Below are 17,689 nucleotides of genomic sequence, written 5' to 3' on the forward strand. Positions count from 1 at the left end.
AGTGTACTGATTAGGGAGGTTAAACTCAACCCTCCGTCTACTCAATGCAAACCAAAAAATGTTAACTCTGATTTCTCTCCGCAGATGCTGACAGACCTGCTAAGCTTTGCGAGTAATTTCTGTATTTGTTGCCTCCATCTCCTCCTTAGCAAATAGAGCCTGAAGGATTTTCCTAATGGATAAAACTGAATGACATTAGATAGGAGAAAATCAAATGTCAAAATTAAGCAATCCAGGTTTTAGAAGTGCCTTGGTTGTTATTCCTGTAACCCTGATGGATAAAAGGAGGCAAAAGGAGCTCTCAGATTTCACTGAAAGATCTCTGTTTGCTCCAACCATCTTAGATCACATCTTCAGGGCCTGACCTCTCCCACGTTATCTATTTTTAACAGCTGAAAGTCATTTTGCATTTGAGTGCAGAAACATGAATCAGCGACAGGTATTTTTCATGTTGAATAGTTTCATGGAAGTGAAGCTTTGAGAGGGATAGGACCAATCAATAATGCTGTTTAAACCAAAGCACATGCCATTCTTGACTTTATAAACATTGGCACAGACTACAAAGATAAGGAACTTATGGCAAAATCTGATGAATCACAGTTACGCCATAGCTGGGGGCACTACATTTTGAGACAGATGTTAAGACCTTGAAGAGGGTACAGTGTACATTTACTGGAAATGGTAGTAATTAAGCAGAGGAGAAAGTGAGGTCTGCAGATGCTGGAGATCAGAGCTGAAAATGTGTTGCTGGAAAAGCGCAGCAGGTCAGGCAGCATCCAAGGAACAGGAGATTCGATGTTTCGGACATAAGCCCTTCCTGAAGAAAGGCTGATGCCCGAAACATCGAATTTCCTGTTACTTGGATGCTGCCTGACCTGCTGCGCTTTTCCAGCAACACATTTTCAGTAATTAAGCAAAGTCTGCATGACTTCATGAAAAGGGAATTGTGTCGAATTTATTAGAATTATTTTGAGGAAGTCATAACCAGAATGGATAGAGGGGAACCAGTGGGTGTGTTGAATTTGGACTTTCAGAAGGCGTTTGACAAGATACCTCACAAAGGTTGAACAGAAGATAAGAGCCCATGGTGTTAGGGATAGTGTATTGGCGTGGATTGAGAAATGATCAATGGACAGGAAACAGTGAGTGGGAATACAGGGGTTCTTTTATCGGTTGGTGACCTGTGACCAGTGGGATTCCACATGGATCATGTACTGGCACTGCACCTGTTTCCAATACACATTCATTACTCGGAGGATAGATATGAATGTACTGTAGCCAAATTTGTAGATGACCTCAGTGGTGGGAAAGATGCTGGAGTCAATTATAAAGGATGAAATTACGACACATCTGCATAGCAGTAACAGGATAGGTCAGAGTCAGCATGGATTTATGAAGGGGAAATCATGCTTGACTAATCTTCTGGAATTTTTTGAGGATGTAACTCTGAAGATGGATAAGGGAGATCCAGTGGATGTAGTGTGCCTGGACTTTCAGAAAGCCTTCGATAAAGTCCCACATAGGAGGTTAGTGAGCAAAATTAGGGCGCATGGTATTGGGGGCAAAATACTGACTTGGATTGAAAATTGGTTGGCTGACAGGAAACAAAGAGTAGTGATAAACAGCTCCCTTTCGGAATGGCAGGCGGTGACCAGTGGGGTACCACAGGGATCAGTGCTGGGACTGCAGATTTTTACAATATACATTATTGATATAGATGGTAGTATTAAAAGTAATATTAGCAAATTTGCTGATGATACAAAGCTGGGTGGCAGGGTGAAATTTGAGGAGAATGTTAGGAGATTACAGGGTGATCTGAACAGGCTAGGTGAGTGGACAGATGCGTGGCGGATGCAGTTTAATGTGGATAAATGTGTGGTTATCCACTTTGGTGGCAAGAACAGGAAGGCAGATTACTACCTAAATAGAATCAATTTAGGTAAAGGGGCAGTACAGAGAGATCTGGGTGTTCTTGGACACCAGTCAATGAAAGCAAGCATGCAGGTACAGCAGGCAGTGAAGAAAGCTAATAGCATGCTGGCCTTCATAACAAGAGGAATTCAGTATAGAAGTAAAGAGGTCCTTCTGCAGCTGTACAGGGCCCTGGTGAGACCCCACCTGGAATATTGTGTGCAGTTTTGGTCTCCAGATTTGGGGAAAGACATTCTGGCTATTGAGGGAGTGCAGCGTAGGTTCACGAGGTCAATTCCCAGAATGGCGGGACTATCTTACGCTGAAAGATTGGAGCGACTGGGCTTGTATACACTTGAGTTTAGAAGGCTGAGAGGGGATCTGATCGAGACGTATAAGATTATTAAAGGATTGGACACTCTGGAGCCAGGAAGCATGACAGGAAACATGTTTCCGCTGATGGGTGAGTCCTGAACCAGAGGACAGAGCTTAAAAATAAGGAGTAGACCACTTAGGACAGAGTTGAGGAGAAACTTCTTCACCCAGAGAGTGGTGGGTGTGTGGAATGCTCTGCCCCAGAAGGCTGTGGAGGCCAAGTCTCTGGATACTTTCAAGAAAGAGTTGAATAAAGCTCTTAAAGATAGTGGAATCAAGGGTTATGGAGATAAGGCAGGAACAGGATACTGATTGAGGATGATCAATCATGATCATAATGAATGGTGGTGCTGGCTCGAAGGGCAGAATGGCCTACTCCTGCACCTATTGTCTATTGTCTATTGACAGAAAAGTAGGTGGAAAGGCAAGTTGTGAGAAGGTTACAAACAGTTTATGGAGAGATATCATTAGGTTAAATAAGTGGGCAAAAAGTTGGCAAGTAGAGTATAATGTGGGAAAACACAAAGTTGGAATTTGAAAGAGAGAACAAAAAAACAGTGTTGTGTAACTGGAGAAAAACTGCAGAAAACTGCAACATAAAGGAACTTAGAATCATGGAGACGTACAGCCTGAAAACAGACCCTTCAGTCCAGATATCCTAAATTGATCTAGTCCCAGTTGCCAGAGGAAGTGGTGGACGCTGGCACAATTACAGCATTTAAAAAGCATTTGGACAGGTATGTGAGCAGGAAGAATTTAGAGGGATATGGGCCAAGTGCTGACAAATGGGACTAGATTAATTTAGGATATCTTTCTGTTTCCATGCTGTTATGAATCTATGCTGACTAAGACTCACTGGACCAAACGGCCCCATTCTGTGTTGTATGATTGACAGTAAGTGTTTTGCTGCAGTAAACAAGTGTAAAACTCTGGGTCATGGGCACAGGCAATAAAGTGTATTGAGACTTCAGTCAGCTCAGCCAGTATCATGCTCATAGTGAAGCAGAGTCACTGGGCTGAGGGTCTCTTTATCTACTCCTGTTCCTTGTGTTTTGACTAACTTATTCATTTTTTTTCCCTTTCCTAGGAATTTTTATAGCGGCAAGTGGATTCCCTGGTCTGTAGTCGTCCTTGGAGTGACAGCAACATTTTTTACATACATCGCTATTTTACTGGTAAGTGAACTATGCAGCATAGCCTGATGAGTACTCCTCCCTTAACAAATGTAAACTACACAGCAAGATTAGATTACTTACAGTGTGGAAACTAGCCCTTCGGCCCAACAAGTCCACACCAACCCGCCGAAGTGCAACCCACCTAGACCCATTCCCCTAAATTTACCCCTTCGCCTAACACTACGGGCAATTTAGCATGGCCAATTCACCTAACCTGATGTTTTTGGACTGTGGGAGGAAACCCACGCAGACACGGGGAGAACGTGCAAACTCCACACAGTCAGCTGCCTGAGGCGGGAATTGAACCCAGGTCTCTGATGCTGTGAGGCAGCAGTGCTAACCACTGAGCCACTGTGCTGCCCACGAGTTCAGTACTATTGGAGAAAAGGTTTAGCTGAGCTAATTCACGAAGTGAGAGAGTCAAATGGGAGAAACAGAGATGGAGGAAACAAGCAAATTTCTGCTAAACCTTCATAGATCACCAGCTGGGTCCCATTGAAGTCCAATTCTGGCTCCATCTATTAGGAAGAATTTCAAAGCCTTGGAATAGCTTCAGAGGGAATTTAACAGAATGGAACATGGGGTAACTCATGTCCAGAAGGTATGCAAGCTCCTCAGAACAGGAACGTTAAAATGGGGGACTTAATTCAAAATCATGAAGGGTCCTGGTAGAGTAAATCGAGAAAACCTGTTTCCACTGTCAGAGGGTAAAAAGTGAGGTCTGCAGATGCTGGAGATCACAGTTGAAAATGTGTTGCTGGTTAAAGCACAGCAGGTCAGGCAGCATCCAAGGAATAGGAAATTCGACGTTTCGGGCATAAGCCCTTCATCAGGAATGAGAGTTCATTCCTGATGAAGGGCTTATGCCCGAAACGTCGAATTTCCTATTCCTTGGATGCTGCCTGACCTGCTGTACTTTAACCAGCAACACATTTTCCACTGTCAGAGGGCCAGGAATCCAAGGACAGATTTAATTTATGAAATAACTAGGGGGAGATGAGATTTATACTTTTTTATTCATACATGGGATGTGGGTGTCACCGCCTGGACCAGCATTTATTGCCTGTCCCTTGTTACCTTTGAGAAGGTGGGATTGAACTGCTTTCTTGAATCATCGCAGTCTGTGTGCTGTAGCTAGATCCACAATGCTATTAGGGGCGGAATTTCAGAATTTTGACCCAGTGATAGTGAAGGAACGGCAATATATTTCCCAGTCAGGATGGTGAGTGGTTTGGAGGGGAACTTGCAGCTGGATGGTGTTCCCATGTATCTGCTGGCCTTGCCCTTCGAGATGGAAGTGGTCATGGGTTTGGAAGATGCTGTCTGAGGATCCCTGGGGAATTTCTGCAGTACAGCTTGTAGATAATACACACTGTGTGAGGCATCGTGTTTCAACAAATAATGAAATGTGGATGGAATGGGTGAGGTTATATTGCAGGAGAGTGCAAAGGTGCAAAACTATAGGACAGAAGGTGAAACAAAAGATATGTAGTGATTAATGCATTTATATTGTATGTCACAACATCTCATCGGTGTTTACAGCCAAGTAAGTATTTGTTATAAATGTATGTGTTTGCAGCGTGTGGGTATTATTGACTGGGCCAGTGTTTACTCCATGACCAGTTCTGAAGAGGGTCTCCAGAGCCGAAATGTTAACTCTGTTTTCTCTCCACAGATGCTGCCTGACCTGCTGAGTTTTTCCAGCAATTTCTGATTTTGTTTTTGTTTGCCAGCACCCTGGGTAAGGTGCTTTTTTCTGAACTGCTGCAGTCCGTGTTGTGAAAGTGCTCTCCAGGATTATTTCCAGCAAGAGCAGAGAAATTATCCTTGGTGTCACGGCAACAATATCCACCTGACCCCATTGATCCGGTTATTACTGGGAAAAAAAACAATGGCAAACAAGAGGGCCAGGCTCTGGGAACTTGGGGTCAAGTCGCACCATGATAGAATTTAAATAAGACGAATGAGTCTGATGTGTGAAGCTAGTCTCAGTAATAGTGAGATTGACCAGTGTTATGGACCAGGCCAAACCCTATCAAAATATTAAATAAAAACTGAAAGAACAGATTTTTATTTGTCAGGAGATAGCGGGAGGCAGTTCCCAGAAAGGGTCACCAGAGCCGAAACGTTTACTCTGATTTCTCTTCACAGATGCTGCCAGATCTGCTGAGCTTTTCCAGCAACTTCTGTTTTTGCCCCTTGAAAATATGTTCAGAAGATAGTCTAGACCCTAATGTTTTCTTATCTTAAAGGTAAGTGTAAGGCATTGCATTCCAAATGCATTTTGATTGGTCAAATTACCAGATTTGAAGCAAAACACACTTTAATCATGCTCTGATTTAATCATGTTAAAGCACAACAGAAAAAGAAAGAATTTGGAATAACAACGCAATTGGAAAACTGAACAGGATCAAAGGTTATGTAACTACTGAACAGTAACTGTTCCAATATAATAGCATCCCATAACCACACCCTTGGCAAAGGCAATAAAGTAGATTGTCTTACATGTAAATTCTACCAGCCCAGGACAAAAAACATCAAGAGAAAACTCTGAGGGAGTGTAGCAGGGAGAGATGTACTGCAGCTTCTCAACCCCGCTGAACCCAGCAACAACTGCTGGAAAGCTAAAACTGAATTCTGTGGGAGCTTGACCCCACCCAGCCAGGCTGCTTCTATTGTTTCAGCTTTAAAAAGAAAACCCCCAAATCCCAAGAGTTATGAATCTTCAATAGCCAGCTTGGTACCTCTCCTTAAAACTTCTTTTCAAAAGGAAAACCAGGACAAAATACACCTCTTAAAGACACAGTACAATCACTGCAGTTATCATAAAATCCTTCCTTGTTCAATTATGGTCCTTTAGGGATGGAATCTGCCATCCTTACCTGGTCTGTCTGACATGTGTCTCCTAATTGAACTGCTCTTGCAGGTCATTCAGTGTCAAGGGCAATTCAGGGTGGGCATCAAATGTTGGCTTCACCAGCGACCACCATGTCCCATGAAAGTAATTCGGAAAAATCACATTGTTGCATCTTGCTGTGCTATGCAGAAGGATGTTGCCAGGCTTGGAGGATCTGAGCTACAGGGAGAGGCTGAATAGGCTGGGACTGTTTTCCCTGGAGCGTCAGAGGCTGAGGGGTGACCTTATAGGGGTTTATAAAATCATGACGGTTATAGATAGGATAAATGGACCAGGTCTTTTCTCTGGGGTGGGGGAGTCCAGAATTAGAGGGCATAGGCTTAAGGTGAGAGGGAATAGATTTAACAGGGATCTGAGGGGCAACGTTTTCACGCAGAGGGTGGTGCGTGTATGGAATAAGCTGCCAGAGGAGGTGATGGAGGCTGGTACAATTACAACATTTAAAAGGCACCTGGATAGGTACATGAAAAGAAAGGATTTAGAGGGATATGGGCCAAATGGGACAAGATTAATGTAGGATATCTGGTTGGCATGGACGAGTTGAACTGAAGAGTCTGTTTCCACGCTGTGTGATTCTGTGATGACAAAATTTGGATAGGTACATGAATAGGAAGGATTTAGACGTACTTGGGCCAAACACAGCCAAATGGAACTAGATTAGTTATGGAAACCTGGTCTGCATAGATGGGTTGGACTGAAAGGTTTGTTCCTGTGTTGTACTGTACATCTTTGCGGTTGTATGGTGAATTTCTGGGTTTCCTGCCTCATTACATGGGACTACAAATACTTCCTGGACAGTGAGATGCTGTAGGAGGTTGTGAAAGGGGCTAGCTCAGTTCTTTCTTATGTCTGCTTTCAGTGTAAACTGTTTCAGTGGCATTGACATTGGTTGGAAAGCGTGATGTTCTCACTCTGTGCTTTGCAGGTTCTGGCGATCTGTCTACTCAGCGAGGGCCAGCGGCTGCATCTATTCTGGGGCCACAAGGTACACAGCATGTCCGCCTGTGGGATCTCCAAGGGAGAAGGGGACGGAGCGACATGGTGAGGGTGGGTGGGCGTTGCGTCCAAATGGGAGTGAGCTGAATTCACTTTCTCTCCAACAACGGCTGCAACTTGCATTGGTATAGCCCCTCTAACCACATAAGCTCCCCACCCAAGTGAAAATCGGGAAAATCGGTGGAATGTAGAGTCCCACCCAACCTTGAAGGACCGACGGCGATTCCAGACAATCAGGAACTGAAACCACTTTAACTCAAGAAGGCAAATTTTAAAATGGAGGCTTTATTTAACTTTAGATTTTCAAAGCATAATTACTTCAGTAGTCATTGAAATTCTTTGCCTCTTTCGCAGGGATAGTAAATGCCAACAGATTTGTCCGGCCAAATGAATGAATTTAATGAGCAAATAGACTTTTAATGAGTAAAAAGTTGAAGGGTTATGGAGAGCAGGCAGGAAGATGGAGTTGAGGCCGAGATGAGATCAGCCATGATGGTATCAAATGGCGGAGCAGGCTCGAGGGGCTGAATGGCCTCCTCTGCTCCTAGTTCTTGTATTCCTCTTTAAACGGCCTGTGCTGTAAATTCTCTGCAGTGATAGGGTGGCCTTCCGCTGGTCTCAAATCAGTGCCAGTTGAAAATGTGTTGCTGGTCCTGATGAAGGGCTTATGCCCGAAACGTCGAATTTCCTATTCCTTGGATGCTGCCTGACCTGCTGTGCTTTAACCAGCAACACATTTTCAACTGTGATCTCCAGCATCTGCAGACCTCACTTTTTACTCAAATCAGTGCCAGTCAATACCTTTGCCAAACACAAACAATTTCTTTCTTGAGTTCTATCCTTGCTGTCTGGCCGCTCACTTTAGGAATTGTGAGTATGCAGTGCAGAGAGGATGCAGAGATGGAGACCGAGTTGAGAGGTTTCAGGTATGTGGAGCAAGAGGAGAAGGTTGGGCCACCTTCAGGGGAAAGCGATGACTCAGTGGTATTATTGCTAGGCTATGCATCCAGTGTCTTCCCCGCCCCCCGGTAATGATCCAGGGGCCCAAGTTCGAATCCCCCCAGAGCCGATGGTGGAATTTGAATTCAATTTTTAAAAGTCTGGAATGAAGAGAAAGTAAAAGAATGGCCCAATTCAATACAACATGGTTTCTTCTGATAGGGAAAGTGGTCTGACTGGAAAGTGGGTCATTAACCAGATGGGAAATGATTGGCAACAGGATGAGAGGAAGATGAAGTGATTTTCATATAGAATGCACAATCTGAAGGGATGTTTCAATGGGTACCTCTATAAACCAGTTGGTCATGTATTTGATAGGCCTATGGTATTAACACTAAGCTATGCATCCAGAGACTCAGGGAATGGACTGGGGACCTGGGCTTGAATTCCGTCATGACTCATGGTGGAATTCAGTGAAACTCTGGAGTTAAGAGTCTAAGGGTGACCATGAAAACATTGTCGATTGTTATAACAACCCACCTGATTCACTAATGTCCTTTAGGGAAGGAAACTGCCATCCTTACCTGGTCTGGCCTACATGTGACTCCAGACCCACAGCAATATGGTTGATTTTGTTTTTATATAGATATTTTTATGGAAAATTTAACATGTTTTTACAAGTTTACAAAAGAAAACTAAAAAAAAACAAGTATAAACATTGATATACAGTTAAATCTTAAATAAATGATAACCAAAACTCAACTAACTACTCATCTAACTTACAACTAACCAGAGTGTATCATTAAAATTCTTACATTATTTAAGAGGAAGAACAAAAACCCAACAGATAACACATGAATTGGGCAGTGATATACATGCTCTGAATGTATTAACATCAGATCACAACAAAACCTATATTTATTTAAAACATCCTGAGCATAGAGCATATAAAATCCACAAAAATAAAAGCTCTTTAGTACATTCAGATCAATATAATAAAGAAAGCTATTTCTAAAAGTAAAAAAAAGTATAAAATGTATTTAAATGGAGATCTTCCCCCTTATTCCAGGGGGCATCACTTCCTTTCCAAAAAACCCATCATAACCTCTCCCAACCAGTGCCCCTCCCTTGACCCAGGCACCCCAGGATAGGATAAAGAAAATTCAAGTATACTGAACTAGAACTAACAGTGAGTACCCTATCCCCCACCTCCGCCCACCCACACCAACACCTGGATATATTTGGTAATGTTAATACCATATATGAACATATATGACTATAAAATTACAGTCTCAGCAAATAATAATTAAATATATTAATACAAAATAACAGGGGTAAACAACCCCGCTCCCAAGGACAAAGATAAAATAAGGTAGCCACCTTCCCCCCATCTACATTAACTAGACCCAAAAAAAGGGGGAAAGAAAATTGCTAAGTAAAGGATGAATAAATAAACCCTTCTTCCCACCCCCCGGAGATAATATTAAACAGTAAGGTAATGAAAGGAAAAAAAAAGGGGATAAACTGGGATGGGGTAAACCGGGGCGGGGGTAGGGCAAAACGATATCAATTCGCTCTTATAATTTGTCTAAGAGAGTCCAAAAGTTCCTTGGCTTTCTCCGGTGATCCGAAGTTATACATGGACCCTTCGTGGCTGAAGCGTAGTATAGCTGGGTAGCGCAAGGAGTATTGAATGTTTATATCCCTTAAACGCTTCTTCACTTCATCAAACGCCTTCCTCTTTCGGACCAAAGCTGGGGAAAAGTCCTGAAATAACATAATCTTGGATCCTTTATAAGTCATGGCTTGGGGATCTTTCCCAAGATTTCTAGAGGCTTCCAAGAGCATCTGCCTCCCCTTATAGCTCTGCAGCCAGAACAGGACCGGGTGGGTGCGCTGGTTTGAGCCGGACCTGCGTATGGGGACCCAGTAAGCCCATTCTACCCTTACCTGGCCTGATCCAGCCTCCAAATTCAATAACTGCGGAAGCCACTGTTCAAGGAACCTTGTAAGCTCGTCTTCTTCTTCCTGTTCGGGAAGGCCCAGCAAACAAATGTTTTTTCAATGACCTCGATTCTCGAGATCGTCAATGTGGTTCTCTAAGGTCCGGACTTGCTGCTCGAGAGTCCGCACCCGATCCACGGCCGATTCTGCAATGGCCTTGGAGATCGCGGCCTTTAGCTCCGCGTCTCCGACTCGGCATTCAATTTCTTTGATGTCTCGGCCGTGCTTTTGTAGCGCGGCCGAAAATGAATTCCACCGACTTCGGGACTATTCTATGAAAGCATCGATCTTCGCGTCGAGTTTGGAGATTATTTCCTCGAGGCTCGCCACCGTAGGTAAGTCCCCGGGGCGGCTGTGGACGCCTCTGCTGCAGCTGGGGAGGGTGGGGGAGTGGCTCCTGCCTGCTGAGATGCGGGCTCCTTTCCCCGTAGTCATTTTTACAGGAGACTGAACTGTTTAAATTTAGTACTAAACCACTAATTACATTAAGTAAAAACTATTTTTAATTGATTTGGTGAGTGTGGTGGAGGAGGGTGGCCCACTTTGCCTAGGTCTTGGGAGGAGCACTATAGACTCAGACTTGCTGAGTTGCCGCCATCTTGGATCTCCGTGGTTGATTCTTAACTGCCCTCTGGGCAATTAAGGATTGGCAATAAATGCTGGCCCAGCCAGCAACACCCTCATCCAGTGAATGATTTAAAAAAAATCATTTGCAGGGTTAAAAGGCTGAAGTGTGGAACGAAAATGGACAACTTTCTTTAAGTGTCAGTACAGGCCTGATGGGCTGAAGGGCCTTTTTAAAAGTTCTTTCATGGGATGTGGATGGGTATGACCGTTCTGAAGAGGACAGCATGGTGGTTCAGCAGTTAGCACTGCTGCCTCACAGCATCAGGGACTCGGGTTTGATCCCAGCCTTGGGCGACTGTTTGTGTGGAGTTTGTACATTTTCCCTGTGTTTGCTTGGATTTTTTCCAGATCCTCCAGTTGCCTTCCACAATCTAAAGATGTGCAGGTTAGGTGGATTGGCCATGCTAAATTATCCATAGTGTTCAGGGATGTATAGGTTAGGTGCATTAGTCGGGGGAGATGTAGAGTAATAGGGTTGGGGAATAGGTCTGGGTGGGCTACTCTTTGGAGGGACAGTGTGGACTTGTTGGGCCAAATGGCCTGTTTCCGCACTGTAGGGACTCTATGATAACTCTATGAAGGAGTCAAATTGGACTGGAAACATTAACTCTGTTTCTTTGTCCACAGATGCTGCCTGACCTGCTGAGCTTCTCCAGCATTCTCTGTGTCTGTTTCAGATTCCCAGCATCCGCATTGTTTTGCTTTCATTTGATATGTTACAGCACATATTCGGAGCATCTGGGGACTTGAACTCAGACCTTCTGGCCCAGAGGTAGGGATACTACCACTGTGCCGCAAGATCCTTTGAACTTAAATTCCAACCCCACAATATGGTGGGATTTGAACTCATGTCCTCTGAAAATTAGACAGGGCATCAGGAGTACAAGTCCCATGTCATTAGTAGCACTTTGTGCGCTTACCCCCCCCCCCTTCCTGTTCAGTGAGGGTTTCTGATGCTGTGAAAAGGTTATTTCTGCTGAAGTGCAATGTCATGAGTTTTAAGCCTCGCTCATTAGCTTTCCCACTCTTGTTCTTTCTCTCATTTCCTCTCCTTCTCAGATTGGGATTGTTCTAGTATTAGCTGTGTGTGCTGTCGCCATTGGTTTCTTGTACCATCAGTGGCGTGAGGAATGGAATACCTTCACCCTCTCCTTTCAGGTATGTGACTGAAGCCAAGCGTCTGCTTTTGGCTCTGTGTTAACCATTCCCACATCAATTCCTTCCTGCTGCTCATATTCCAGCAAATTCCAATTCGTGGGTCTGTAAATTAATGTTGAGTTCATGATGCAGTCTACATTTAATGTTCTAAATCCTCAATCTTCAAAATCATGGGGGTCACTATTGGGCAGAAACTGAACTGGACTAACTCGATAAAATGGTGTCTACAAGAGCAGGTCAGAGGCTAGGTATACTGCAAAAATAACTCCTGGCATTCTCTCAGTACTGACCCTCTGACAGTGCAGCACTCCCTCAGTACTGACCCTCTGACAGTGCAGCACTCCCTCAGTACTGACCCTCTGACAGTGCAGCACTCCCTCAGTACTCACCCTTCGACAATGTGGCACTCCCTCAGTACTGACCCTCCAACAGTGCAGCACTCCCTCAGTACTGACCCTCTGACAGTGTGGCATCCTTCTGTACTGACCCTCAGATAGTGCGGCATTCCTCCTGCACTAACCCTCTGATAGTGCGGTGCTCCCTCAGTGCTGACCCTCCGATAGTGAGCACTCCCTCAGTATTGACCCTCCGATAGTGTGGCACTCCCTCAGTACTGACCCTCCGACAGTGCAGCACTCCCTCAGCACTAACCCTCTGATAGTGCGGCACTCCCTCAGTACTGACCCTCCGACAGTGCAGCACTCCCTCAGCACTGACCCTCTGACACTGTGACACTCCCTCAGTATTGCAGTGGAGATTTTTCCTTGATTTTGTGCTAATATCTCTGAAATGTGTTTTGTGGAGCCATAAACTTCTGGGCTATAGTTGACGGTGCTAATCACTGAGGCCCAAGTGAAGAATAAAAACTCCTTTTGGGAACAGCATCACAGATCTCACTTTGCCGTGACGTTGGGAAAGTAATGTTTTGAGTGTTGCCAATTTGTACTGCCTGGATGGGATGTTCTTCAGAGGGTTGGTGTAGACCCGATGGGCCGAATGGCCTTCTTCCATTCCATAGGGATTCTATGATTCGATGGTGCAGCTCCCGGTGAAGGCAGGTGTGATTTGATGGATAAAGGGAGATGAGGGGAAATCGCTAATTTAAGAGACGCTGTTTGAAACGTTGATGGATATTGTGTCCCATTGCCTTCAATGTATGTGTTTGCTTGAACAATCCTCCAGGTCACCGCTCCCTATCTGCATGTTGGAGCTGTAGCAGTGATGACGGTGCTTTCCTGGCCAGTGGCTCAACACTTTGCCAGGATGAACAGAAAAGGTGAGAACCCTAATAAGGCTGTTTTATCTCAGTTGAATTTTCGTTTTGTAAACTTAGTCTTGGAATGGGGTAGTGTATTGAAAATCGCATCACGGGTTCTGTCCACACGTGGCTACTGTACGCATACACACATGTATCAGCAGAGGGAGTCTGCTGGGATATGGTATCCAGGTTTGACAACTTGTTCAGTTTCATTCTAAATGTCTATGGCTGAATACGTAGCTGTTTCTGTCCCTCACGGATGTGGCTTAGTCCTTGTCTCTGTGAAGGTGGTGGGGATTCTTGTTAAACCATTGTGGGCTCCTGTCACTGAGTGGCAACTTTAGCCAGTGGTCAATCATGCTGTAAGGACATAACTTATCAGACATTCGATAGACTTCAATAGTTGGTGCTTGTGTTGAGCCCAGTGATGATGTTTGAGAACATTGGAAACTTTGGAAATCTCTATCCTAGAGATGAGAAGGTATGGGGTTTATTAACTTTTGGACAGTAATTGGCCTTTGAAGGTTATGGGATTGTGGAGGAAAGCAGAATTGATAAAGAAATCTATCCTTCATTCCTCAGACCTTTGAGGAGTTGGGATGTCATGTTGAGGTTATACAGGATTTTGGTGAGGTCTCTTCTGGGGTGCTGTGTCCTGTTCTGGTCATCCTATTATAGGAAGGATATTATTAAACTGGAGAGGGTTCAGAAAAGATTTACCAGGATGTTGCCAGGAATGGAAAGTTTGAGATATAAAGAGAGGCTGGATAGGCTGTGACTTTTTTTTCTGGAGTGTAGGAGGTTGAGGAGTGTCCTTGTAAAGGTTTATAAAATCATGAGGGGCCTGGATACAGTGAGTAGCCAAAGTCTTTTCCTGGGGGCGGGGGAGTTCAAAACTAATGAGCATATTTTTTTAAGGTGAGAGGAAAAAGATTTAAAAATGACAGGAGGGGCAACGTTTTGACACAGAGAGTAGTCCATGTGTGGAATGAACTGCCGGAGGAAGTGGTGGATGCAGATACAGTTACAGTGAGATTTAAAGACATTTGGATAAGTACATAAATAGGAAAGTTTTGGAGGGATATGGATCAAGCACAGGCAAGTGAGAACAATTTAATTTGGGAACGGGGTCGGCATGGTCTAATTGGACCGAAGGGTCTGTTTCCATGCTGTGTGACTCTATGACTCTATAAGTCCAGCCATAATCTTATTGAATGGTGGAGCAATTTGAGGGGCCGAATGGCCTACGGTTGCTATGGCTTCTTGTGATATTATTAAATATCATAGTAATAAGGTTGCCAGGCTCATCCTGCCAAAAGGAGGTCAGGCGTGTGGAACACTGGCCATTTAGTTACAGACAGACTCAGAGATGGGAAGTCTCATGTCGGAGAGTTGTTGACCAATCAGAGGCCAGCGCTGTATCATTGAGGTGTGTTTGAGGATCTTGCCTGGCAGATCCAGGTGAGGGGAACTGGTTTCCAGATGGGGCATGGGGGTGTTGTCTAGGGTATGGGATGGAGGGATATGTCATGCCTTATTCTTCTTACAAACCATTTGGACAAAGTGCTGGGAGTCCGAGATAGATCTTGCAGCTAAGCCGCCTCCACCTTTGGTACCCTCCTCGTTCATATTCCAGGGTTACCAAAGGAATCCGGTCCTGTACCAGAATGAAAGTTCCAACTTCTGGAGGGTGTGGGAGAGGGGAGGGTGGTGGGGGTGGTGTGGGGGGTCTTTCTGTCGGGCCAGATTCCAGGAGTCAGGAAGTGTTCCAGCTTTGTCATGCTGAACTGGGATGGTGGACAATTGAAACTAAATCTGCCATGGTAGGGTTTGAACCCATATCTCGAGAACATTAAACTGGGCCTCTGGGAATTGTCAATCCATTGGCTTTACCATGATCACCCCCTATATTCTAGTAACTTTCCTCAGCACTCTGTCCATAACCAAACCCATCGACTGATGCTAACTCACCAAGTACTGGATTTCTGACATTGAGTTTGTTGAACTAAATTAATTCCTGGGATGACAGTTCTGACATATGAAGAGAGTTGAGAGTGTGGTGCTGGAAAAGCACAGCAGGTCAGCCAGCATTGGAGGAGCAGAAGAATTGACGTTTCGGGCAAAGGCCCTTCATCAGGAATGAGTCTGACATATGCAAAGAGAATGTATCAGTTAGGACAATATTCACTGAAGTTGAAAAGCATGGTGTTGGGGGAGTGTCATAGAAACCTAATAAATTCCATCAGGGCTACACACAGTAAATGCAAAAAGGATGTTCCCAATGACCAAAGAGCCCAGATCCAGGGGGTCATAGTCTAAGGATATAGGATAGGCCATATAGTTGTGGAACAAATACAATAGAAATCACTGGAGAAACTCAGCAGGTCTGGCAGTATGTGTGGAGAGAGAAACAGTTGACGTTTTGAGGCCAGTGTGCCTTTTATTTGGAACTGAAGTCTTGTGCAGCCCAGTGCTCATGTCACCTGATTACGAATCCAAATGTTGGGACTGGACAGGACTCGATAGTTTATTTTCCGTGAATGGTAATCGAGAGATGAATCAGGAGATGAGTGGAAATGTCTTCACCCAGAGAGTGGGGAGGCTGTGGAATTCTCTACCACAGAAAGCAGCTGAGGACAAAACAAGAAAGAGTTGGATGTTGGCACAAATTACTGCAAATGTTGGAATCTGCACTGAAAACAAAAAGTGCTGGAGATCACAGCGGGTCGGGCAGCATCCCTAGAGAGAGAGCAAGCTAACGTTTCGAATATAGATGACTCTTCATCAGAGCTGAAGTCTGAGTTAGATATAATTCTTAGGGCTAAAAGGATCAAAGGGCATGTGGAGAAAACAGGAACAGGGGACTGAGTTGGATGATCAGCCATGATCATATTGAATGGGGGAGCAGGCTCGAAGGGCCGAATGGCCTCCTCATGCTCCTATTCTCTCTGTTTCGATGAATATATGCTTTACATCAGTACAGATGCTCTCTGGGTTGTTAGTTCAGTGTAGGGATTAATGATTACATCAGTGAACCTTGCTTTAACATTTCCTTTATCTCTTTTACCATTCAGCTGTGTGACTAATACACTCTATATTGTGATAATTTAAAATTACAGAGTGAAAGCCTAACTAGGCCCGTTTATAGATCAATGCCAAGAGCAGATGGATTGAATTTAAAGGTCAGGTTGATGACAGGCTTTTAAAAGTCGATTTATTTATTAATTTTTAAAGCTCTTCTTGCTTTAATTTCTCCCTGAGGTAATGCGCACTGACACACACTGAGCTTCCAGATTTTGACTGTTCCATTCTTGGTAGCAGGGTGTTCTGTATGTTCTTAAGCCTTCCTGTCGAGTGCAGGTTGATTACAAAGTCACATTTTCTAGCACAGAAACAGAAATTGCTGGAGAAACCCAGCAGGTCTGACAGGGTCTGTGGAGAGAGAAATGGAGTTACATAATTCTTCTTTGGAGCTGAAGACTTTTGGAAGCCCTACCCTTGTCATGGTCATAGAGTCATAGAGGTCACAGCATGGGAACAGGCCCTTTGGCCCTACGTGTCCATACTGCCCAGTTTTTATGATTTAAACTAGTTCCATTTGGTCCATAACCACCATCCCAATCCCATCCATGTACCTGTTGAAATGTTTCTTAATTGACAAAATTGTACTCACTTCCATCACTACCTCTGGCAGCCTGTTCTACACACACCACCTTCTGTGTGAAAGAATTGCCCCTCTGGACCCTTTAGTATCCCTCCCCTCTCACCTAAATCGATGTCATCTGGTTTTAGACTCCCCTACCCTGGGGAAAAACTGTTGGCCACCTACCTTATCTATACATCTCATGGTTTTATATACCTCAATAAGATCACCCCTCAGTCTCCAACACGACAGGGAAAGAAGTCCCAGCCTATCCAACCTCTCCTTATCACTCAGCCTTTCCAGTCCAGGTAGCATCCTCGTAAATCTTGATGAGGAGTAACTTCTTCACCCAGAGAATGGTGGGTGTGTGGAATGCTCTGCCCCAGAGGGCAGTGGAGGCCCAGCCTCTGGATTCATTTAAGAAAGAGTTGGATAGAGCTCTCAAGGATAGTGGAATCAAGGGTTATGGAGATAAGACAGGAACAGGATACTGATTAAGGATGATCAGCCATGATCATATTGAATGGTGGTGCAGACTCGAAGGACAGAATGGCCTACTCCTGCACCTATTGTCTATTGTCTGTACTCTTTCTAGTTTAATAATATCCTTTCTATGGTAGGGCAACCAGAACTGTATGCAATACTCCAAGTGTGGCTTCACCAATGTCTTGAACAGCTGCAACAAG

General features: G+C 44.4%; 1 protein-coding gene across 4 annotated transcripts in view; it reads left to right on the forward strand.

Moving 5' to 3' along the window:
* gdpd4a (glycerophosphodiester phosphodiesterase domain containing 4a) overlaps positions 1 to 17,689 on the forward strand; it is a 91,908-nt gene that overhangs the window by 33,233 nt on the left and 40,986 nt on the right. For all 4 annotated transcript variants that reach the window (XM_060826890.1, XM_060826891.1, XM_060826889.1 and 1 more), the window contains exons 4-7: positions 3,374 to 3,461; positions 7,304 to 7,363; positions 12,004 to 12,102; positions 13,285 to 13,378. In XM_060826890.1, the coding sequence (XP_060682873.1) occupies positions 3,374 to 3,461; positions 7,304 to 7,363; positions 12,004 to 12,102; positions 13,285 to 13,378 (341 nt within the window). The remainder of the gene's footprint in view (positions 1 to 3,373; positions 3,462 to 7,303; positions 7,364 to 12,003; positions 12,103 to 13,284; positions 13,379 to 17,689) is intronic.

Source organism: Hemiscyllium ocellatum, chromosome 6 (assembly GCF_020745735.1).
Source record: "Hemiscyllium ocellatum isolate sHemOce1 chromosome 6, sHemOce1.pat.X.cur, whole genome shotgun sequence".
NCBI lineage: Eukaryota > Metazoa > Chordata > Chondrichthyes > Orectolobiformes > Hemiscylliidae > Hemiscyllium > Hemiscyllium ocellatum.